This window comes from Mytilus edulis, chromosome 12, assembly GCF_963676685.1.
Source record: "Mytilus edulis chromosome 12, xbMytEdul2.2, whole genome shotgun sequence".
Taxonomy (NCBI): domain Eukaryota; kingdom Metazoa; phylum Mollusca; class Bivalvia; order Mytilida; family Mytilidae; genus Mytilus; species Mytilus edulis.
Genome location: NC_092355.1, coordinates 32,079,707 through 32,105,974, shown reverse-complemented (window position 1 = coordinate 32,105,974; position 26,268 = coordinate 32,079,707). Strand labels below are relative to the sequence as shown.

At 32.6% G+C, this 26,268-nt stretch overlaps 1 protein-coding gene across 2 annotated transcripts in view; it reads left to right on the top strand.

Annotated features, from left to right (window-relative positions):
• Positions 1–14,761: 14,761 nt before the first annotated feature.
• LOC139498270 (uncharacterized) overlaps positions 14,762–26,268 on the top strand; it is a 28,806-nt gene continuing 17,299 nt past the window's right edge. The window contains exon 1 of one of the 2 annotated variants that reach the window (XM_071286637.1): positions 14,762–15,262. In XM_071286637.1, the coding sequence (XP_071142738.1) occupies positions 14,832–15,262 (431 nt within the window). In that variant the 5' untranslated portion in view covers positions 14,762–14,831. The remainder of the gene's footprint in view (positions 15,263–26,268) is intronic. The other variant, XM_071286636.1, reaches the window with a different exon arrangement.

Genomic DNA, 26,268 nt, shown 5'->3' with positions numbered 1-26,268 from the left:
CAGTACATAAAATCATTCGTATGTGCTTCGATTGGCTTAATTTATATCTATTTAAAAAAAACAAGATCTAAGACTATATCATTATTGTAAGTGAGAGACCTATCCATCCATTAACGAACATGTGAAGCGTTTATAAATATTGTTGAAACTGAGAAACATGTATTGATAGAGTAAGATGACCTGCAAACTGATTTTTTTTAGAAAAACTTTGTCACTTCGGTACATCCAAACTTTAAAAAAAACAATCCAATTTGAAAAATTGTCTATTGTTCTATAGGTAGCCAGTTAATGTGATTGAAGTGCCAAAATATGCAAATTTATTTTACATAGAAGACGCTGCTTTTCACATCGTTAAACTTTTTGTCTTAATTGAAGACATTTTTAAAGAATTTTGGAAATTTAGCTGTACACTTATACTCGGCTTATTCATTATTAATACGACATTTGTCTTTTTTTCACATAGCAAAATTAAAGCTATTTAAACAATACTTTTATGTACTGTAACATGTTTTCCATTGTGATTTATAAACAAACTGCATCGTCGCGGGCAAAAGTACTATTAAACTGCATCGGTACTATTAAGCATATAGTGTTGAAGGCCAATTTTAATGTCTCTCAGAAATCATGGCTGAAAAGAACAAACAATTCTGGGAGGTAACTGAAAATAAAATACTGAGTAAAAGCAGAGACTGAATTTGTTCTTTTAATAAAGAATGAATTAATTTTATTCTTTTAATAAAAAAAAGCAAAATCACGGTTGCAATGAGTTTGTGTACGTGTATTCAAATTCTACGCTGTCTCGTGTTCGGGTTTACGTCGAAAGATATATATATATATATATATATGTTTAATAATCATGATCTCATTTTAGTTCTTTTTCGACTTTTTATTTTGTGTGCATGGTTTGATATTCGGTAAAATCGAATTGTATATCTTTCGGAAATAAAGTCAGTTTATACAACTCGTATTCATGCCGCGGAACCTAGCTTGCTACAGTGTCATATATTTAGACAATATACGTATAGTGTCTTGAAATATGAAATTTATTTGTATGAGGCTTAGAAACGGGAAAATGCGAGGTTCTACCGAGCATTTTCCCGTTTCGTGCCGAATACAAATAAATTTCATATTTCAAGACACTATACGTATATTGTTTTTATACTGAAATCGATAAAATAATAAAAAAATAATAAAAATATGAAACAAATATTATTAAAAAAAAGTGTTTGGAATTTCCCCCTTGGGGTACCATTTTGGGGTATTTCCCTATGAGCGTAGTCTAGGCGGTAAGCATTGACAATCTACGGAATTAGAAAGGGAAAAGGAATTTAATTAATAGCATTTGATAAACACGGTATATAAATTACCAATTTGAAGACATAACAGGTTTAAATTCATAAAAGTTTGACCATTGTTACTACACGTTGTCATGGTTGTGACGTGACGTTGTAAGTAGGCGGGGCTTATAGGTGAGTTGAGGTCATTAATTGACGTATAAAGCTAACGTTTATACGTATAGCTTTATCTGTATAGTAAAATAGCTGATTGCAGTATAATTATAATATTGTTTACTTAGGGTCGTCGAATTATTTACGAGTGTCAACATTGTCTTTACAAACTCAACATGTTGTCTTGATAAGATATCACACACAGAAAAGACTGATCAGACGGATAAGACATCAAAATCATGCGCGACAACTCGTACTTGCTTACACTGAGGACAATAGTTGGCCATGGTATATATACTAGTATACGGTGAACAGTCTTCAAAACCTGTCCTGGTATCTTTCTATTGGAATTTTATCATGGGTATCTGGACGGATGTCAGGTTTGACAGAGAAGATATTGCTTATTACTCCGGGGAACCTCATGTTTATCATTGAAGATAATTTATGCTTTACAACCTTGACATTGTACCTGCTCACAATATGTTATGCCCCAGCAGAGACATATATAACATGAAAAAGTAGTTAGCTGGGTGTTATGAGTGTTTGAATTCTGTTCTTGGAACACAAAAATAAAAAAGAATTACAGGCAGAATTTGATCGGACTCGATGGTATCTAACATCCGGCACAATGACGGAACATCAATAGACAGAAGAAAGATAGGTTTCTCCTTATTTTCTTATTTTTTTAATGATATCGAAGAATATATATACATAAACAACTATTTTCTATTGTGATATGCAATATTTTCTACAACCGTTCTATATTAACGGAGAAATAAGTCAAAATGCATGTCAAAATGACGAATTGAGTGAACCTTGCCTCGAAATTGTTTAATTTCTCTTTAAATTGTTCACATTGTACGGAAAGAAAGGTACGGGAAGATAAATACTGACACAGAGATTGCAAAACTAGTCATTATGAGCATCTCAATACTTGTATTTATGTGTATGGAACGAAAGAAATAGGTCATGTCAAATAAAAATACACCGGTTTCGTCATTGTTGTTTACTACACAACACCCGGTTTCGTCTATATATATCACCCGGTTTTTTATATTTTTTTAAAACCAACAATTAATGAAAAGCAACGTTAACACGGATCTGAACAATGTCTTTCGAAAGAAATTAAATATATATGTATTATAAAATAAACTTGGCGTGTTTACATTTATTTACATAGGTAATTATAGTACTACACATTTTCCTAATGAAAGTCGTATCCGTTATTTCACTGATCTTCAAACTAATTTTAAATGGAATATAAATACTCAATAGCAAACACTGATATCTAATTATTTTTTTAACATTAACATTATGATATTTTTTTTATATAGGTTTTGAGATACATCGCAGTATGTGACCCCCCCCCCCTTTTTTTTTACAAAGAAAACCTAATTAACGCTTAAAAAACAAAATTTAGAACATCACCATAAAGTATGCAGAAGTTAAGATTTATATTACTAAGAAGTGTGTAAAGTTTGATGCAATAATGATAAATCATTTTGAGATATGGCGCGACATGTTAACAAAAAGCACACTCCTGTTTTACTTACAAAGTTCTGTAACTCAAAAAGATTTAATTTGATTTTCACTAAAAGGTTTACAAATCGTTTGACCATTTCAAGAAATAACTTTGTTAAGTTTCATGAAAACTAGATAAGCTCAAGTTACGGTGCGACATGTTTACGCTGGACATAAAGATAGACGGATAGCTAGACGGACGGACCGAATGACTGATAGATGGAGGAACGGACGGATGGAAGGACGGACGGACAGACGGGTGTATACAATAATACGTCCTGTCAAAATTGGGACGGGCGTGTAAAAACGCAAAGAAATGAAGAAAAAAAAATCGTAATTAAAGGTCAATAAGTTTTATTAGGATATCGGCCAAGTCGATTTATTTGTATATTTGTCTGCCTTATCATTTTCCTATATAACTTTTATATATATTTGAGAAAAATGTATTGAAATCGATAAAAAGAACTTGATATTCGGCATTTATTATAATAAACATAATCCAACTCACATAATCCGATTTCCCGGGTGTCCCTGTTTTCTCATTTCTTACAATATTTTAATTCGGTATACACTTTATAGGCGAGTGACTTATTTCAAAAAGACGCTTAGTTAACGACTTTAATGCACCCACCTAACACACGGCTGTATTATATATCATTCGAAAGCTGTTAATCTGTACTTTCTGTTTTGCCCGGTCGTAAAAAAATCGTACGGTGCAATTTTTGTTAAATCAAGGTCAAAGGTCATGAAATTTTTGCAATTACTAAATAAAACGCCATTTTCTAATTCTTGTACCATAAAATTTTCCAGAAGATCATATGAACTTTATGGAACATGATACATAATTTCCAAATCAAACAAAAAATAAGAGATTCGATGCGCAAAATTTCCCGAAAATTGAAATTTTTCACAAATCCTAAAAAAATGAAAAATTATTCAAAAAGCAAAATATATCTTGGGGAATCGATATTTGAATGCTACAAAAATAGATAAATGTATATCTTTTAGGTCAAGGAATATTTGTTTTGTAATTTTAAGATGCAATTATTAATTATTGTTCATGGAACAGCCTTCTATTGAAGTGTTTGCAGTTGCCTAAAAATCTGCCATCTGCAAATAGCGATCATTTTGTTAATCTATGTTAAAATAGCACATCGCTAATTGTGAATATCAGGGAGGAGAATGATTTTCCATAATAAAAGAAGGGGTATTAAAAGTAAGAAAAGAATATATGCGAGGTAATTGAGGTTAAAATATGTTTTTTACGAAGTTTTACTTTTTGTAATCTTGTTTAAATGCAAACATTACTTTGCGACTAAATCGTAGGCAACATTGAAATAAGTAACCTTGTTTAGAAACACTTGGTTGTCTAAAGCGGGATGTAACGAACTGAATAAAATGCGGCTGTTTCTTATTTAGTTTAAAATCGTGTTATAGTAAGGCCGTGTTCACACCAAATTTCATGTACAGTAAACTTGTTTACAATTAGTTTAATGAACTGGACATTGGTTTCACATTAAATTTGTTCACATCTGTACACCTTGTTTAATTACCTGTACATAAGATTTGTTCACATTTGTAAACTCTATGTCATTTAAATGTTCATTTCGTAGAATCGAATGAAACATTTTCGGACAACTTTTCTAGCAGTAAGGGAACGACCATTTGACTCTAAATAGGGGGGATGGAAATATTCCGAACCCCAATTGGATAAAGAAAACAATTCCGGTTCTACAGATGATAAAAAATATTCTGAATTAAGAGTTTCCCCATACATTATAGTGTTAAATGTTGAAGAAAAAAAAATTGATTACCAGCATCGAAAAAAAACGGAATAAAACGTTTGCGCGGCAAAATTCTGACTCAAATAAATAAACAAAATACTCCCCCCCCTTTTTTTTAAGTTAAATGGTTGCTTCTTTATGAAAGCCATTTTGATGATTTGCAGTAGTTTAAAGATACTAAAGATGTCTCGATTAAGCATTAGAAAACGTAGGCTGCAACAGCGTGCTTACAGACGAAGAAGAAGGATTGAGATATTAGGGATCACTATATTTCTGTCTTTTCTGTTTGTTCAAATGGTATTTCTTCTCCAAGAAGTATTTGGTAAAGGGGGTGGGTAATGTTTTTTTTTCTTTTTAAGTGTAATTTCACGGATCCGAGATACTAGACAAACAATACATTTATCTCACACTTTATAAGTAATTTTATGAGTGAATCGTTGTTTGAGTAAAGACCAGTGGCAAATATTTCTGTGTAAGTTAAGTCAATTCGGAAAGACTTTAATTTTCAAATGAATTATGTGTTCAGCAATGATGCTGCTTTGGGTCTTGATAAGGGCTTAATAAAGCTACGTTAAGTTTTATTTCTAAACAAAACAAATAAATATATCAAGTTGAGACAAATATTTCTGTAAAGAACTTCATAAATAATTGCTATAAATATCAATTTTATTAAAAAATCGTTTCTTCCTTAAATATGCACGGTGAAACTAATGTTTTAAATGCCTAGTTTTGTGTACACTTAATCTACACACGGCCTACATCGAGTATCGACTGCATGTAGACAAAACATGATTTACACTACATGTAAACATTGAGTTTTATCAATGGGAACGTAATTTTGTTTAGTTTACGTGTGAGTTGCACTTACACAACACCGAGTTTAGGTCAATGTGAACACGGCCTAAGTCATATTAAATGTGTTTAGAAGTTTAATCGCTTTAATTATTCGAATAAAATATGCTTTGAGTATTTTCTACATAAGCTTTAAAAATACAAATGCATGTCATTGTGTATGTAAAACACTATAAGCAGTTGTGAAATAACAAAATGAAAAAGTTAAATACCCTTCCTGACCTCATAAGATCATTCGCTGTTTTAGGAGTGTTCGTTTTCATGGTATGCTGTGTTTTTTGGACTGTTGTTCATCTCTTGGACTTTAATCTTATATTGTTCATGGTTTTAATTAACTTTATTTGATTCATGGTTTCAGATGTTGATTGTCCCTTTGGTATTATTTTACTTTAAACACATTAACTTGCAGTAATGAAAATCAGCCAAAAAATCACCTCAAAGTAAAGTGAAGAAGATTAACGCAATAAGACAAATATCCGCGAAAATAACTTAATTTGCTCACGATGATATATATATAGAACCAAATCGTTATCATGATACATTTAGCTACACTGATTTACAATTTTTAAACCTTTTACTACTTGAATAGTGACGAAATATATCTAGGTGTAATACCACCAAATCATGGTACGCCACATCCGAAAGTAGGCCTAAAAAAATATTCCCTTGAATTTGACAGTTGTAGAAAATTAACCCTGCATTTCAATGCACTTAAATTTTTCTGAGTCGTAAATATCTATGTTGGATGTCTGAATGCATCATTCTTTTTTTATTTGATGGTCTTATAAAATATTTTGGAACGTTAAGGTTACATAGTTACCAAAGCAAGTAACCAGTAAATAATAGTGTAAAAATTGGGTTGTTTACTTCCGGTGAAGATTATTTTCTTATATGCAATGAAATGTAGTGTGAAATTTTCACTGTATCACTGGAAAGGATTAAACTTTACACATGCAAAGTATTTCTTTGGTTGAAATAAAGGTAAATACTGTACAATTTTTTTAAAAGTGCCAATTTAACAAAGACTAATAGGGAAAAATCAATGGTGGTATTACACCTCAAAGGGACATCAAACTCATAATTAAGAACGAACTGACAAAGCCAGGCAAAAAACGAACAAGACAAGCAACAGTATACAAAACACAACATATAAAACTACAGATTGAGTAACACAAACCCCCAAAACATTTTTTGAGTGAACTCAGGGGCTCCCGAAGGGTAGGCAGATCATGTTCCACAAGTGACACCCGTCTTAGTTTAAACATATTTATTTATAATAGTGGATTGGGAAACAAGTTTTGCAACTTAAATTAATCGCTTTCCACTTTGCGGGTGCGAGTGCTGCCTTGTAGCGGCATTAGCCTGCTCTTTTTTTCGAAATCTACAAAGGTGTGTTTAACTTGCAAGATATATGGCGCTCTCTTAACACGGGTCAGCCATTTATCGTCCCCTTCCGACGGACTTTCGTCGTTTCCTCAAGACCATACTCACAAATGGTGTCAAGGAAGAGCCGAAAATTCAGTCCCTGAAATTTTCATCACGGAACGGAAACGAACCAGGAACCCTTGTGTTAGTAGTCCGATGCACTAACCACTACACCACGACTCTCTTTTACCCGTCTTGTGGCTCATGTATTTCCTAACTCGGTGCCAAGCCTTATTCGGTTGGTGACATTCACGGCAGAAATGACGGCAATTTGGTTACGTCGATGGAACTTATCAGTCGTCATCTGGCGAAACAGATATCTCATAATTGCAACCAATTCGTAGTGGCGTCCATGAAATTTTCAAAGGGATGATTTCAACTTTGCATTTGAACTCTGGTTTAAAACATGTTTAAACCACCATTTTTCTTCAAATGTGCTGTACCAAGTCAGGCATATGGCAGTTGGTATCGAATAATCTGTTTCTTTGTATGTTGGCGTTTGTTTTTGTAGCAGTTCTGCGTTTCTGTTATATCGTTGTGTTCCTCTTATAGTTGATGCGTTTTCCTAGTTTTTGCTTTGTGACCCGGATTTATTTCAGATACTAGTAAATCGATTGATGACTATTTAATAGCGGTATACTATAGTTGCCTTTATTTCAGAGGAGTTGAGGCTCATATCGGTCTCTCCTTTAGTAGTATAGATATGCAGGCGTTGCTATAATGTTGTTACATAGAAATGAAAAGTTTATGAATTTGGTAGTAAGGGGTGTTTTTATGGGTTGTTTTATGCTCATCTCTTTTGTCGTAAAACTTGTTCTCAACCAACCCTCATCATCGATTTCAAGATACGTGATAGAGTAAACTGTATCTTTTGATTCTTTTATTTTTATTGAAAATACGAGTCCAACATTGTCACAAATTTTGCGATATTCAGTGAGATGACATCATCTATATAATGGAACGTGAAGTTTCAAGATAATGATAGCTTCTTTTCAGTCGTCATCAGAAACTCTTGCATGAAGTCATCCTCGTATGAAAAATTCATTCAAGCTATTCAGGAAGTCTAGTTGTAACTAGAATCGTTGCGTATTAATGGATATTTTTTCTTCAAAATTATTCTTATTTGACAAATTAATGCATGTAAACAATGAAACACGCAATTTAAGCAATCAAGTAGTCAAGTTTTATAATGTGTTTACTAGTTTTTGAAATTCTTTGAAAAATCAATTTTCATCAATTTATTTTCTATTTATTTTGGTCTAAATTTTCTATTCACATTAAATAAATAAAAGGTCTTTTCACTACATCCATATTTATAATGAAGCTACAAATCAAACAATTAGAAAAGTCGAAATATGTTTATTTCAGTCTGATAGTTACAATGCAGATTGCAATCTCTTTGTTTCACCCCCTTTATTTCAAGCAATAAGATGATTCGCGCACAAATTTTTTCTACTCTAATTTTTTCAGATTCTTAAGAATTTGTTTATTAAATCTTATATTGACCACATACAATGTTTAAATAGGAAGAAATGCTTAAAAACTGTTTTTTCGCAGATGGCGGTATTTTGGGCAACTGTATGAGTTGTTATGATTTGCTGTTTGATTAGACGTAAGCATAATTTTAGGAAATTTTATGATGTCAAAAACTTCTTTGATAGTCATTACAGGGTTTTACTTAGTTTTAATTGATTAGCATTTGCACCAGAAAGAAAAATTTGGGTTTTCACACATTTTGTTAACTTTTACTCGAATTTCAGGAAACATGTGCTATCTGTCAAAAACACGCTTTAGATATTAAAAAATGCATTTGAATAATGACTGTTAATCTCTCTGCTAAAAGTTTAAATTGTTTGCATATGTGAATTTAGTATATAAAAGTCATATTATGAAATCAGGCTGAAATCTTAGAAAATATGCACTTGTTAGTCCTTGGCCTTTGATCTTGATTTTACGGAAATTGCACCGTATGATTTTTTTACGACCGGGCAAAACAGATAGTACAGATGTGTAGCTTTCAAATGATATATAATTTAGCCGTGTGTTAGGTAGGTGCATTAAAAATTTATTTTTATGGTTAAAGTCACTCGCCTATTATAAGATAAGTGGCGAATCTAGATGACGTATAGGTTGCACGCCCCGACCCCACCTTCGGTTGCCAAAACTATATTGATTCCTGTATTTAACGATTTTGTAAAGCAAAAAATAATCAAAATATTGTTCGACTCGCTACGCTCGGCGGTATGTAAAGGTTGTTCGAAATACGCCCACTTTGAAATAAACTGAATCCGTCTGTCCGTATATATTGTCAAAATATATTGACCAACGTCAGTGTACGATCATCATAACACAATGGCGACAGTACAGACTCGGTTTTTATGCCCCACCTACGATAGTAGAGGGGCATTATGTTTTCTGGTCTGTGCGTCCGTTCGTCCGTCTGTTCGTTCGTCCGTCTGTCCGTTCGTTCGTCCGTCTGTCCCGCTTCAGGTTAAAGTTTTTGGTCAAGGTAGTTTTTGATGAAGTTGAAGCCCAATCGACTTCAAACTTAGTATACATGTTCCCTATAATATGATCTTTTTAATCTTAATGCCAAATTAGAGGGTTTACCCCAATTTTACGGTCCACTGAACATAGAAAATGATAGTGCGAGTGGGGCATTCGTGTACTGGGGACACATTCTTGTTTTAATAATGTTAAAAAAATAATTATTATTGAATTTTATCGATGACCTGAGACTATTATACTAATTTGTACATAGCAGTATAGTTACAATTAGTGATAAATAAATTTTATTTTAATGCATGGTAGTTGTAATCCTACATTCATTTTCTATGTCGATTATGCATGCATATACATTTGTCTTATTATCAACGTTTATCCTTAAGAAGATTTATTTTTAACGATGGTAGAAAAGATTACATACATGGAATGATTAGATTACTTATAAAGGTGTCCATTCTTTTGTGCGAGAAAATCACATATCAATTGTGTGTTTCGATTTTTAAGACCGTAAACTTTAAGTTTAAACATGTTCAACATATTTTCCCATAACTCATATAGAAAACGCATATTTAGAGAGCTTTAATCTCAATATGCTGTTAAAAAAGTTCGGAATGCAAAGTAAAATTAAAATATTTGTGTTCTATAAGAGTAGGAATTTGCTTATTATTTATTTGAATCTGAGACTCATATAAATAATAAGCCGCTGTCCGGTGAACGAACTTGTTTTCGAACGACCCACAAAACTCATTTTGAACGCTGAAGTTAAATTTTGTAAAACTATCATTTGGTGTTATTTAGATGCTAATTTTTTTTTATCATAAATAAATAATTATATGATGTAATGCCATTAAATTGGTCCGTTTTCATTTCAATTTGGTAACTGTTATTTGTATATACCAGTCTGAGTACTGTTTAACTATCATTTAAGTTAAACATATTTAGACTCGTCCAGTTCAGGGGAATTAGGTTTCTGCAAGTGCTTTTTATGTACTTTTCATATATTTTTGACGGTTTGTAAGTCAGTAAAAGTTCAATGATTAAGTTAATATTGACATTAAAAGACCTCCTCACAAAAAGGGCTGTTCAAATCCCCTCGCCCTTCGGGCTCGGGGATCTGAACACCCCTTTTTGTTCGGAGGCCTTTTAATATCAATATTAACTTATCATTGAACTTTTACTATTACTAAACAGTGCTCTTTACATGCATCTGCCTGCTGACATGTCACAATTAAAATCCGCGCTTAGAAAACCTAAATAGAAATCGACTGTCTTTTTCCTCAAATTGAAAAAAAACATAAACACAATAAAACCCGTGAAATCATTGGCAGATCTAGGGAGTGTTCCTGTGATTATAATCCCCTTACAAAATGACCGAATCCTCAGCTGGAATATATCACAGGTTGTGGTAAAAGGGTGGAGGTATCCTGTTTATGAAATACCGTATAGCAGGTTATTTTCGCAGGGTGTAAATTTTCGCTTATTTTCGCGGATAGAACAAAATCGCCAAAAATAAATGCCGCCAACTGGTGATAAATGCTCTTGCAAAGGTATTGATATTTTTTTTTGAAAACGCTAAAATAATAACCGCCAAAATATTTCGTATAACTTATTCAATGAAAATCGCGAAATTTTACACCCGAGAAAATAACCCGCTACGGTATATGCAAAGAGAATAGCATATGAAAAGATACATGTAGTATAGTCTGTGCTTTTGTTAGATGTATTTCTATTTGTATCAATCTGACAAGTTTAGCTTTTTTCAACTGATTTTTAAGGTTTGTTCTTATATTGGAATATTCCACCATATAAAAAAGATGAGATATAATTGCCAATGAGACGACTATCCACAAGAGACCAAATAAAACAGAAATCAACAATTTTAGATCATCATAAGGCTTTCAACAATGAGCAAAGCCCATCCCGCATAGCCCAGGTGATGGCGCATGCATACATGTTTAACCTCTCATTCTGTGTATATATAATGTGTCTGTCCCAAGTCAGGAGCCTGTAATTCAGTGGTTTTCGTTAGTTGTTGTGTTACATACTTGTTTTTCGTTCATTATTTTGAAGCACTTATACTATTTTAATTGTTTTACATTTGTCATTTCGGTGCTTCATTGACGACGGCCGTACGGTGACATATTGTTGTTAATTTCGGTGTCATTTTGGTCTCTTGTGGAGAATAGTTTCATTGGCAATCATTCCACATCTTCTTTTTGTCAAGCCTGCGACTATTGTCGCAAAAGCGAGACATAGCGCTCCTACATTCCATCGTCTTCCTTGTTGACAGCAACATGCCGTCCACATATATTCACTCTGAGGTATAGGTTTTTTGAAATTTTAATAATTTTGATCTTAACTGAATATCATGGATTTGTACCAAACTTGGACAGAAGCTTGTTTATGATCACTAGATAAATGTAGTATCAAGAAGTAGATTTTGTTATAAAAATTAAACCTGTTTATACGTATTTTACTTATAAATGGAGTTGAAAGGTCGTACCTTGACCTATAATGGTTTACTTTTATAAATTGTTATTTGGATGGAGAGTTGTCTCATTGGCACTCATACATGTACCACATTTTCCTATATCTATTTTCTTTTTCTGTCAGTTAACATTATATAATTATTCACTCTTTGGTAAAGTTTTTAAAAAAATAATAACTTTCTTAAACTATCCTAGATTTGTACCAAACTTGGATAGAATCTTGTTTATGATCAAAAGCTAGTATCTAGACTGACAAATACGAAGTGGTCCTAAGATTATACGGAAAACTGGAATAAAACATTATTTTGTCTATGGTGCTGTCATAAGCAGAAACTAACAAGCTAAATTATGCATCCATATATTAACAGGCTCACTGGCTCAAGAGTAACAAAGTTTCTTCTTTTTAAAAAAGAACAATCATGCAAACAGTTCGGATACTACGACCTGATGACACGTGTAAAATAGCATTGCAGGTAGAATGCAAATTAACTGTCACCAATTCGTTAATAATGTACAAAAATATGTGCACAACGGAAACACATTTATTCAAGGTCTTTTTTTTTTATATGTTGCCAACTTATAACCATATATCATGATCCTAATTTAAACATAATGTAACGTGACCGAATGTGTAACACAATTGTGTTTCATATCATTAATTATCAAGGAGTATTAATTAGGAAATTTATTAAAAAGGAATTAAACAATTCAATGACAATCATGTACGCTTTGGAACTTAATAACGATCTGTTCAAATATTATAGACATATACCCTGCAGCCAATAAATGACCATGTCTACTGTGAAATAACATGTATCCTTCAGGGGTTAATTGCATAGTTTGACAATTAACCATAGAATAGAATTATTTAACATCCAGACTACTACGTAACCGGCCATTAGCTATGGGCCAATGTTTATGGACAACTGGACTATATAAGATCCAGCTTTGGACTTGGAAGAAGGACAGATTGGTACAAGAGATTGGTACCGGAGATTCCGCCAAGGTCTCCCCCCTCGTGGGTAGGCTGGAACATATACGCTTGATATCCAAACGAACTCCATCAGGATTGAAACTATACGATCACGTGCCCGTGTGAGACATTGAACATTCGAACAATTTAACTTTAAAGACAGTTTGTGAACATTCGAACATTTGAACTTTAGAATCTTAAGTTTCTTGAATTTGTATTTACTTAATAAAATATATTTATCCAATAATGACTTCGTTACAAATGGAGGAACATCACCGACACAGACGGACGGACATAGCCAAATATGGCACGACATATCACAATGTATCCTATGGTAAATCTCATGAACTAAATAATGCGTGATATATTTACAAGTTTATTCATAAATGAGAGGGGGGGTCGGAGGGGTCCTGATCCCGAAATCCCGGGCTTAAAAACACGAAATCCCGAGGTCCCGAATTTAAAGAAATTTAAATCCCTACATTCCGAAATTCGAAAAAAAGAATTCCCGGATCCCGAAAGGATCAATCCCAAAATCCCTAGCTTAAAAACACCCGATCCTGGAGTCCCGATAAAGGACCCCCTCCCCCCTACATTACTTCGAATTAAGACACATTGACAAAGTTAAAAACATATGAACTTTAAAAACAAGCTCCTCCAGAATCTTGACCAACAGTTTTTTTTATCATAGAGTTTATTGACAAAATAAAAAGGGATATAACTAATTTTATTCCCCTACACCCCGCAATACATCGTTAACGTATCCTGTCATTGTTCGGTGTGCGCTTGCAAACTTAACAAGTGAACACAAAAAAATTTAAACAAAAATGAAAATGTTGTGCTTTACATAACATTTATACATGGTGCAAATAAAAACATGGGACTTGAAAATTTAATGTGCATGCAGTAGGCTCTTGAACGATTCGAGACTTTATGCAGCGGTCACAGAGGCAGGTAATGTGTTCCAATCTCTTATTGTACGTGGATAGAAGGACTCTTTCCTGGTACTGGTCTTGCATGATGGTATTTGGAAAGAGTGAGTATTCATATGTCTTGATAATCTGTCTGGTGGTATTAGTTTGTCGCCAGCATCAACCTTTACTTCCTTATTTGAGATTTTGTATAAGAGGGTTAGTCTAGCATTTTTGGGGGGAACAACACTCCTCTAGTGTTGGCCATTTCAGTTTTTGTAGCATGGATTCAACTGATGTCAGATGTGTTGTGGTACCTGTTTGTTACATACCTTGCGGATCTACGCTGTACCATGTCTAGTTTATGTTTGTCTTTTTGTAGATGAGGATCCCAAACTGAGCTCGCATATTCAACTGTTGGTCAATTTAAAGCTGTATATGCCTTTTCCTTGATCTCACTGTTAGCTATGTTTAGATTTCGTTTTAGGAATCCTATTGTCCTATTCGCTTTCTGACAGATGTTATTTATATGAGCTCCCCACTTTAGATCAGATGTTATGGTGACTCTAAACTATTACATTATGCATGGTTGTAACTTAATACGCGTTAGTTATAACTTAATTATTGTCATTTTGACGTAAATGTTTCAAACCAATGGCAAGATAAGTTTTATTTTTCGAAAATCTCTGAAATTTAGTCGTTTTATATGACAAAGTCCCAATAGGTTCACATTAAACCTGTACCGATACAGTGTGTTAAATGTTTTTCTTTTTACACATTAACCCTGATGGTGCTCCTACTTAAAGAGGGAGATACAGAACATAAGATCTTCAGAGCATATTATCATTGGTTTCCCTCCCCTTACTTATATTCCCCTGCGAAAACAGAAGATGGCATGTGAACCAAATTTGCCAATATAAAGCATGAGTAGATTAAGGGATAAAGTTGATCGACAGTCCTCCAGTTCAGAATGTGAAAGGGAGTCAGCTCCAACGAAGGTCCCAACATGTACATCAAATTGGGATAATAACCACTTGAATCAGCTGCAGACTACAGCTGTGTTGTCGATGGCATACACACCAATGGACATAATAAACAGTTTTAAAATATTTAGACTCAGTTATGATTATGAAGTATTAATTGATGAGAGAGTGAAAAAAATTAGTGATCATTTGTTTTCTTGTATGCCAAGTGGATTACAGGCTTTAAATTTTGATGACTTTTCATCGGTACCATCCAAGACTGCAACTTCTTTGTTGTATGATATGTATGATGGTACATGGAATGAGAAAAGTTTTTGTGTTCCACCATTACCAGGTCCTGCAGATTCTAAAGATGAATATTGGCGTGAATCGTGAGTAATTTACTTTTGTTTTTTCTGCCTCAAAATGCCTACATGTTTACGTCCTGGGACTATTATATTAACAGGACTGAAAACCGTTTCACCAATCAATGTAATAATATCTACATCACAGTCGTTAGAACGAGACTTTACCTGCGCTATTTATCGATACAGCATTTTGTTCAGAGAGTGACAGCATTAGTATAATAGTCCCAGTTCAGTCACAGTACCAATTCTGCACTCATTTGCAAAAAGGCGACGGAAATCTTATAGGTTTCATCAGAGAATTATAGCTATTGGTATTTTAATCAGTTTTCATTATGCAGATCTTCCAACATACATTGTACCTTAATATACCGGCCGTAAAGAAAAGATACACAAAACATTCATTTAATTGGGGTCTCACTAGATGACTACATTGTAGTTAGTGTCAAGAAGTACATACATGTATATTAGATTATAAATCCTTGGTGGCAAGAGGCAAAAAGAAGAAAAAATTAGCAACAACAAGACAAATTTAGCATAGAAAATTATCTTTATACTTATACATGTACATGTATAACATGTACACATGTACATGTACATAATGGATGATTATTAATCTGACTCATTTAGAACTTTATTCATGTGTTCAGCCATAATAAATAATAGGTTTGTTTGCCCAAACGCTACCTACCCAGAAAAAAGCTGCCTACTCAAATTCTTTTATTGTCCTGATTTGAAGAAGTTTTTTTTTAATCAAATAGGCATGAAGACTAACAATGACTAATAAACATCTGATACTTCAATTTCTTTTTTTGAAAAAAAAAAACCAAATTGCCTAGTTTGTATGTACTAAACTTGCTGGAAAAGTTATTTTGAAAATTTTACTTTGCAATGGTATTTTGACCCCCCTGCGGTATATTGAACCCCCTACTCTAGACCTTTGATTTAAAAAAATCTGGAAATTCTAACTCTTTTATGTATTTCGAAGTCACAAATAAGTAGTTTGTATGTACTAAACTTGCTGGAAAAGTTATTTTGAAAATTTTACTTTGCCATGGTATATTGAACCCCTACTCTAGACCTTTAATTTTAGAAATTCTGGCAATTTGAACTCTTTTATGTAGTAAGAATACACCAATAAAAAGTTTGTATGTATTTAACTTGCTGGAAAAGATATTTTGAAAATTTTACTTTGCCATGGTATTTTGACCCCCCTGCGGTATATTGAACCCCCTTCTCTAGGCCTTTAATTTCAGAAATTCTGGCAATTTTAACTCTTTTATGAAGTTAAAATACACCAATCAGTAGTTTGTATGTATTAAACTTGCTGGAAAAGATATTTTGAAAATTTTACTTTGCCATGGTATTTTGACCCCCCAGCGGTATATTGAACCCCCTTCTCTAGGCCTTTAATTTCAGAAATTCTGGCAATTTTAACTCTTTTATGAAGTTAGAATACAACAATAAGTAGTTTGTATTTATTAAACTTGCTGGAAAAGATATTTTGAAAATTTTACTTTGCCATGGTATTTTGACCCCCCTGTGGTATATTGAACCCCTACTCTAGGCCTTTAATTTTAGAAATTCTGGCAATTCAAACTGTTTTATGTAGTTAGAATACACCAATAAGTAGTTTGTATGTATTTAACTTGCTGGAAAAGATACTTTGAAAATTTTACTTTGCCATGGTATTTTGACCCCCCTGCGGTATATTGAACCCCCTTCTCTAGACCTTTAATTCAAAAAATTTGGCAATTTTAACTCTTTGGTGTAGTAAGAATACACCAATAAGTAGTTTGCATGTATTAAACTTGCTGGAAATTTTTTTTTGAAAAATTTACTTTGCCATGGTATTATGACTCTCCTGCGGTATATTGAGCCCCCTACTCTAGGCCTTTAAAATTTCAAAATTCTGGCAATTCTAAACTCTTTTATGTAGTTAAAATACACCAATCAGTAGTTTGTATGTATTAAACTTGCCGGAAAAGATATTTTGAAAATTTTACTTTGCCATGGTATTTTGACCCCCCTGCGGTATATTGAACCCCCTTCTCTAGGCCTTTAATTTCAGAAATTCTGGCAATTTTAACTCTTTTATGAAGTTAGAATACAACAATAAGTAGTTTGTATTTATTAAACTTGCTGGAAAAGATATTTTGAAAATTTTACTTTGCCATGGTATTTTGACCCCCCTGCGGTATATTGAACCCCCTTCTCTAGGCCTTTAATTTCAGAAATTCTTGCAATTTTAACTCTTTTATGAAGTTAGAATACAACAATAAGTAGTTTGTATTTATTAAACTTGCTGGAAAAGATATTTTGAAAATTTTACTTTGCCATGGTATTTTGACCCCCCTGCGGTATATTGAACCCCTACTCTAGACCTTTAATTTAAAGAAATCTGGCAAATCTAACTCTTTTGTGTATTTAAAATACACCAATAAGTAGTTTGTATGTACTAAACTTGCTGGAAAAGAAATTTTGAAAATTTTACTTTTCCATGATATTTTGACCCCCCTGTGGTATATTGAACCCCTACTCTAGACCTTTAATTTCCAAAAATCTGGCAATTCTAACTCTTTTATGTAGTTACAATTCACCAATAAGTAGTTTGTATGTATTTAAATTGCTGGAAAAGACATTTTGAAAATTTTACTTTGCCATGGTATTTTGACCCCCCTGCGGTATATTGAACCCCCTACTCTAGACCTTTGATTTAAAAAAATCTGGAAATTCTAACTCTTTTATGTAGTTAGAATACACCAATAAGTAATTTGTATGTATCAAACTTGCTGGAAAAGTTATTTTGAAAATTTTTCTTTGCCATGGTATTTTGACCCCCCTGCGGTATATTGAACCCCTACTCTAGGCCTTTAATTTTAGAAATTCTGGCAATTCAAACTGTTTTATGTAGTTAGAATACACCAATAAGTAGTTTGTATGTATTTAACTTGCTGGAAAAGATATTTTGAAAATTTTACTTTGCCATGGTATTTTGACCCCCCTGCGGTATATTGAACCCCCTACTCTAGACCTTTGATTTAAAAAAATCTGGAAATTCTAACTCTTTTATGTAGTTAGAATACACCAATAAGTAATTTGTATGTATCAAACTTGCTGGAAAAGTTATTTTGAAAATTTTTCTTTGCCATGGTATTTTGACCCCCCTGCGGTATATTGAACCCCTACTCTAGGCCTTTAATTTTAGAAATTCTGGCAATTCAAACTGTTTTATGTAGTTAGAATACACCAATAAGTAGTTTGTATGTATTTAACTTGCTGGAAAAGATATTTTGAAAATTTTACTTTGCCATGGTATTTTGACCCCCCTGCAGTATATTGAACCCCCTTCTCTAGACCTTTAATTCAAAAAATTTGGCAATTATAACTCTTTGGTGTAGTTAGAATACACCAATAAGTAGTTTGTATGTATTAAATTTGCTGGAAATTTTTTTTTGAAAAATTTACTTTGCCATGGTATTTTGACCCCCCTGCGGTATATTGAACCCCCTACTCTAGACCTTTGATTTAAAAAAATCTGGAAATTCTAACTCTTTTATGTAGTAAGAATACACCAATAAAAAGTTTGTATGTATTTAACTTGCTGGAAAAAATATTTTGAAAATTTTACTTTGCCATGGTATTTTGACCCCCCTGCGGTATATTGAACCCCCTACTCTAGACCTTTGATTTAAAAAAATCTGGAAATTCTAACTCTTTTATGTAGTTAGAATACACCAATAAGTAGTTTGTATGTATTAAATTTGCTGGAAATTTTTTTTTGAAAAATTTACTTTGCCATGGTATTTTGACCCCCCTGCGGTATATTGAACCCCCTACTCTAGACCTTTGATTTAAAAAAATCTGGAAATTCTAACTCTTTTATGTAGTAAGAATACACCAATAAGTAGTTTGTATGTATCAAACTTGCTGGAAAAGATATTTTGAAAATTTTTCTTTGCCATGGTATTTTGACCCCCCCTGCAGTATATTGAACCCCTACTCTAGGCCTTTAATTTTAGAAATTCTGGCAATTCGAACTGTTTTATGTAGTTAGAATACACCAATAAGTAGTTTGTATGTATTTAACTTGCTGGAAAAGATATTTTGAAAATTTTACTTTGCGATGGTATTTTGACCCCCCTGCGGTATATTGAACCCCTACTCTAGACCTTTAATTTAAACAAATCTGGCAAATCTAACTCTTTTATGTATTTCGAAGTCACAAATAAGTAGTTTGTATGTACTAAACTTGCTGGAAAAGTTATTTTGAAAATTTTACTTTGCCATGGTATTTTGACCCCCCTGCGGTATATTGAACCCCTACTCTAGACCTTTAATTTTAGAAATTCTGGCAATTTGAACTCTTTTATGCAGTAAGAATACACCAATAAAAAATTTGTATGTATTTAACTTGCTGGAAAAGATATTTTGAAAATTTTACTTTGCCATGGTATTTTGACCCCCCTGCGGTATATTGAACCCTCTTCTCTAGGCCTTTAATTTCAGAAATTCTGGCAATTTTAACTCTTTTATGAAGTTAAAATACACCAATCAGTAGTTTGTATGTATTAAACTTGCTGGAAAAGATATTTTGAAAATTTTACTTTGCCATGGTATTTTGACCCCCCAGCGGTATATTGAACCCCCTTCTCTAGGCCTTTAATTTCAGAAATTCTGGCAATTTTAACTCTTTTATGAAGTTAGAATACAACAATAAGTAGTTTGTATTTATTAAACTTGCTGGAAAAGATATTTTGAAAATTTAACTTTGCCATGGTATTTTGACCCCCCTGTGGTATATTGAACCCCTACTCTAGGCCTTTAATTTTAGAAATTCTGGCAATTCAAACTGTTTTATGTAGTTAGAATACACCAATAAGTAGTTTGTATGTATTTAACTTGCTGGAAAAGATATTTTGAAAATTTTACTTTGCCATGGTATTTTGACCCCCCTGCGGTATATTGAACCCCCTTCTCTAGACCTTTAATTCAAAAAATTTGGCAATTATAACTCTTTGGTGTAGTTAGAAAACACCAATAAGTAGTTTGTATGTATTTAACTTGCTGGAAAAAATATTTTGAAAAATTTACTTTGCCATGGAATTTTGACCCCCCTGCGGTATATTGAACCCCCTTCTCTAGGCCTTTAATTTCAGAAATTCTGGCAATTTTAACTCTTTCATGAAGTTAGAATACAACAATAAGTAGTTTGTATTTATTAAACTTGCTGGAAAAGATATTTTGAAAATTTTACTTTGCCATGGTATTTTGACCCCCCTGCGGTATATTGAACCCCTACTTTATATAGGCCTTTAATTTTAAAATTCTGGCAATTTGAACTCTTTTATGTAGTAAGAATACACCAATAAAAAGTTTGTATGTATTTAACTTGCTGGAAAAAATATTTTGAAAATTTTACTTTGCCATGGTATTTTGACCCCCCTGCGGTATATTGAACCCCCTACTCTAGACCTTTGATTTAAAAAAATCTGGAAATTCTAACTCTTTTATGTAGTTAGAATACACCAATAAGTAGTTTGTATGTATCAAACTTGCTGGAAAAGATATTTTGAAAATTTTTCTTTGCCATGGTATTTTGACCCCCCTGCGGTATATTGAACCCCTACTCTAGGCCTTTAATTTTAGAAATTCTGGCAATTCGAACTGTTTTATGTAGTTAGAATACACCAATAAGTAGTTTGTATGTATTTAACTTGCTGGAAAAGATATTTTGAAAATTTTACTTTGCCATGGTATTTTGACCCCCCTGCGGTATATTGAACCCCCTTCTCTAGACCTTTAATTCAAAAAATTTGGCAATTTTAACTCTTTGGTGTAGTTAGAATACACCAATAAGTAGTTTGTATGTATTTAACTTGCTGGAAAAAATATTTTGAAAAATTTACTTTGCCATGGTATTATGACTCTCCTGCGGTATATATTGAGCCCCTTACTCTAGGCCTTTAAAATTTCAAAATTCTGGCAATTCTAAACTCTTTTATGTAGTTAAAATACACCAATCAGTAGTTTGTATGTATTAAACTTGCTTGAAAAGATATTTTGAAAATTTTACTTTGCCATGGTATTTTGACCCCCCTGAGGTATATTGAACCCCCTTCTCTAGGCCTTTAATTTCAGAAATTCTTGCAATTTTAACTCTTTTATGAATTTAGAATACAACAATAAGTAGTTTGCATTTATTAAACTTTCTGGAAAAGATATTTTGAAAATTTTACTTTGCCATGATATTTTGACCCCCCTGCGGTATATTGAACCCCTACTCTAGACCTTTAATTTAAACAAATCTGGCAAATCTAACTCTTTTATGTATTTAAAATACACCAATAAGTAGTTTGTATGTACTAAACTTGCTGGAAAAGAAATTTTGAAAATTTTACTTTTCCATGATATTTTGACCCCCCTGTGGTATATTGAACCCCTACTCTAGACCTTTAATTTCCAAAAATCTGGCAATTCTAACTCTTTTATGTAGTTACAATTCACCAATAAGTAGTTTGTATGTATTTAAATTGCTGGAAAAGACATTTTGAAAATTTTACTTTGCCATGGTATTTTGACCCCCTCCCCCTTTTTTACCATGGAAAATCAAAACTACCCTTATATTTATAATTATTTTATTATATACATATGTTATAATTACAAATAATTAAAGCATTCAAGCTACATATGGTCTAGTTATAATGTGTCAATAAGTATTTTGAATGACATTTTGTTGGTAAAGACTTCAGAGCACTTATACCAAGGAAAGATATTTCTTTTAATTAAGCATGGAAAATGTACCTTCCCTTCTTGTATGAATGATTTTTTAATCTATGATAAGCTTTAGAATAATGTAAAATGTTCTAATAATCATCTAGGATGAAAAAAACAGGGGGGTTCAATTTACCATGGGGGTTCAATTTTCCATACAGGGGGGGTTCAATTTACCATGGGGGGGTTCAATTTACCATAGCGGTATTTTGACCCCGGGGTCAATTTACCATGGGGTTCAAAATACCATATGACACCGGTACCTACCTACCCACTGTCTCAACCTTTGGGTAGGGTTTGGGCAAACCAAAATATTTTTAAGTGTGGCTTTGTATGTTTCTTATGCATGTTATGTCATTGTAGGTACATGAACATAGCTGAAATTCATGTAATGTTTGCATTTTAACCTGTCAGGGTTTTACTTTTTGCAATAAGGTACAATGAAGTATTCAATTTATAATATTTATTTATTTGAAATAATTAATAGTCAGATTTCTTGAGGCTACTTGGGTATGGCTATGCCGCTAAATTTGTTTTCTTGTCACTAAACATGCTTAATATTCTTCTTGTAGCTTCTTGGTGCGTCTTGTTGCTAATTAGTGAGACCCTCATATATCAACAGGTGAAGTCTCAAATGAAAAAGTAAAAATTACAGAAACATGAGAAATGTCGCATGCAATATGTACACAAAACATGCAAAAAGTTGACTTTTGATTTTTAAAAATGAGCAGTTCTCATTTCCACACACAGCTGGTTATTTGAATCTTGGTCCTGCACATTCAGTCATGGTTCATTGACTTTGAATGTTGTGTGTAGATTATTTTAAAGTATTTCCATTTTAATTTAAACATTTGCTTTTAAAAGTACATAAACATGATCATTGATGATAAAGGTAAGACATACATGTATTATATATCTCATGTACATGTATATGGGCCTTTTTCAAAAAATGTGGATTTTCTTGTACAATATTTCTAAAAAAGTGTAAATATTTTTATCCAATTTTTAGATACACCATTTAGTTTTTGGTGTGCAGGTGTGTGTAACAAGTTCCAGCATATCCAATATGAGATTTAGCTACAGAAATGGCTTCCAGTGGGTTTCAAAGGGTCCAAAAAACCCAAAATTGCTTGTACGAAATTGATAAACTAGTCTTTTTTAAATGCTGGTTTTAATACCCAGCGGAAATTATTATTTTTCTTTTGTTATTATAAATATATAGGTATCACTGCAGGTATGTATACACAAATACAGGGAATTATTAGATCTTATTAGCATTTTTTTTTTACTTTTCATTTTGTACTTAAAAAAATGTCAACTACATAACACAAATGAAATAATGTTGCCAATAAACAACTGATTATATCCCTTGTAACTAAGGAAGTGTTCTCTTCTTACTCTTCATCCTCGGATGACGTGCTTAAAGTTACAGGATGACATCATTGATTCATTTCATTATAGATTAGTTTTGGTGAGTACAAATTACTCCGTAATTTTATTCTATGTCAACTTTGTAACGGCAAAAACATTGATAAATTTTGGCATAAATATTTTTTTTTACATAAATCATTCAAAGTCTGTAATACTGACTCTAATTCAATAAAAACCATTTATCTGGTAGTATTAGGGTCAAGAAAAACATTCAAAAACCACAAATAGGTCAACTACATAACGGTCAACTACATAACGCAGTGAATCGTTATGTAGTTGACAAAAAGCGTTATGTAGTTGACAATGCTGAATTAAATTCACTTTAAAATATGTTTCTAAAAAGTGTTATTTTAACCATGTTAACTGTTTTGAAAAAAGTGTGATGATTTTTATGGAAATATATATCAAGCAAAATGTAAATATTATTAAAAAAAAATTAGGGACCGAAACTAAATCCGTTATGTAGTTGACATATGTCCCATACTTGTTTCTATGTTATTTTTTAAAATATTTTTGTAGTAGCATTTAAGATTGCATATTTTTATTTCAGGTTGTATTGTTGTTAAACTATTCAATTTCATATATTAAAGTTGAAAATTGAATATTTTTATACGACCGCAAAATTTGAAAAATTTTTCGTCGTATATTGCTATCACGTTGGCGTCGGCGTCGTCGTCGTCGTCGTCCGGCGTCCGAATACTTTTAGTTTTCGCACTCTAACTTTAGTAAAAGTGAATGGAAATCTATGAAATTTTAACACAAGGTTTATGACCACAAAAGGAAGGTTGGTATTGATTTTGGGAGTTTTGGTCCCAACATTTTAGGAATTAGGGGCCAAAAAGGGCCCAAATAAGCATTTTCTTGGTTTTCGCACTATAACTTTAGTTTAAGTTAATAGAAATCTATGAAATTTTGACACAAGGTTTATGACCACAAAAGAACGGTTGGGATTGATTTTGGGAGTTTAGGTTTCAACAGTTTAGGAATTAGGGGCCAAAAAAGGGCCCAAATAAGCATTATTCTTGGTTTTCGCACAATAACTTTAGTTTAAGTAAATAGAAATCAATGAAATTTAAACACAATGTTAATGACTACAAACGGAAGGTTGGTATTGATTTTGGGAGTTTAGGTCCCAACAGTTAAGGAATTAGGGGCCAAAAAGGGACCTAAATAAGCATTTTTCTTGGTTTTCGCACCATAACGTTAGTATAAGTAAATAGAAATCTATGAAATTTAAACACAAGGTTTATGACCATAAAAGGAAGGTTGGTATTGATTTTGGGAGTTTTGGTCCCAACAGAATAAGGGGCTCAAAGGGTCCAAAATTAAACTTTGTTTGATTTCATCAAAATTGAATAATTGGGGTTCTTTGATATGCCGAATCTAACTGTCATGACTGTGTATGTAGATTCTTAACTTTTGGTCCTGTTTTCAAATTGGTCTACATTAAGGTCCAAAGGGTCCAAAATTAAACTTAGTTTGATTTTGACAAAAAATGAATCAGTTAGATTCTTTGATATGCTGAATCTAAAAATGTACTTAGATTCTTGATTATTGGCCCAGTTTTCAAGTTGGTCCAAATCGGGGTCCAAAATTAAACTTTGTTTGATTTCATCAAAAATTGAATAAATGGGGTTCTTTGATATACCAAAATCTAACTGTGTATGTAGATTCTTCATTTTTGGTCCTGTTTTCAAATTGGTCTACACTAAAGTCCAAAGGGTCCAAAATTAAACTTAGTCTGATTTCAACAAAAATTGAAATCTTGGGGTTCTTTGATATGCTGAATCCAAAAATGTACTTAGATTTTTTATTATGGGCCCAGTTTTCAAGTTGGTCCAAATCAGGATCTAAAATTATTATATTAAGTATTGTGCAATAGCAAGTCTTTTCAATTGCACAGTATTGCGCAATGGCAAGAAATATCTAATTGCACAATATTGTGAAATAGCAAAATCTTTTTTAATTAGAGTTATCTTTCTTTGTCCAGAATAGTAAGCAAGAAATATCTAATTGCAAAATATTGTGCAATAGCAAGATTTTTTTTAATTGGAGTTATCTTTCTTTGTCCAGAATCAACTTAAATCTTTGTTATATACAATATACAATGTATATTCACTTTTTACTACCAACTGATAAATTAAAATAATCTTTACCATTCAGTGATAACAAGCAGTTTTTTTACATCTTAATATTTTATGATGTATTTAAATGAGTAGTTATTGTTGCAAACTCCATTAGAAATTTTAATTGAGATTAGTTTTGGAATAAGGGAAAGGGGGATGTGATTAAAAAAATTGGGTTCAATTTTTCATTTGAAATTTCATAAATAAAAAAGAAAATTTCTTCAAACATTTTTATGCCCCACCTACGATAGTAGAGGGGCATTATGTTTTCTGGTCTGTGCGTCCGTCCGTCTGTCTGTTCGTCTGTCTGTTCGTTCGTCCGTCCGTTCGTCCGTCTGTCCCGCTTCAGGTTAAAGTTTTTGGTCAAGGTAGTTTTTGATGAAGTTTAAGTCCAATCGACTTCAAACTTAGTACACATGTCCCCTATGATATGATCTTTCTAATTTTAATGCCAAATTAGAGTTTTTACCCCAATTTCACGGTCCACTGAACATGGAAAATGATAGTGCGAGTGGGGCATTCGTGTACTGAGGACACATTCTTGTTTTGAGAGGATTAATATTCAACAGCATAGTGAATTGCTCTAAGAGAAAACAAAAATTTTAAGTTCATTAGAACACATTCATTCTGTGTCAGAAACCTATGCTGTGTCAACTATTTAATCACAATCCAAATTTAGAGCTGAATCCAGCTTGAATGTTG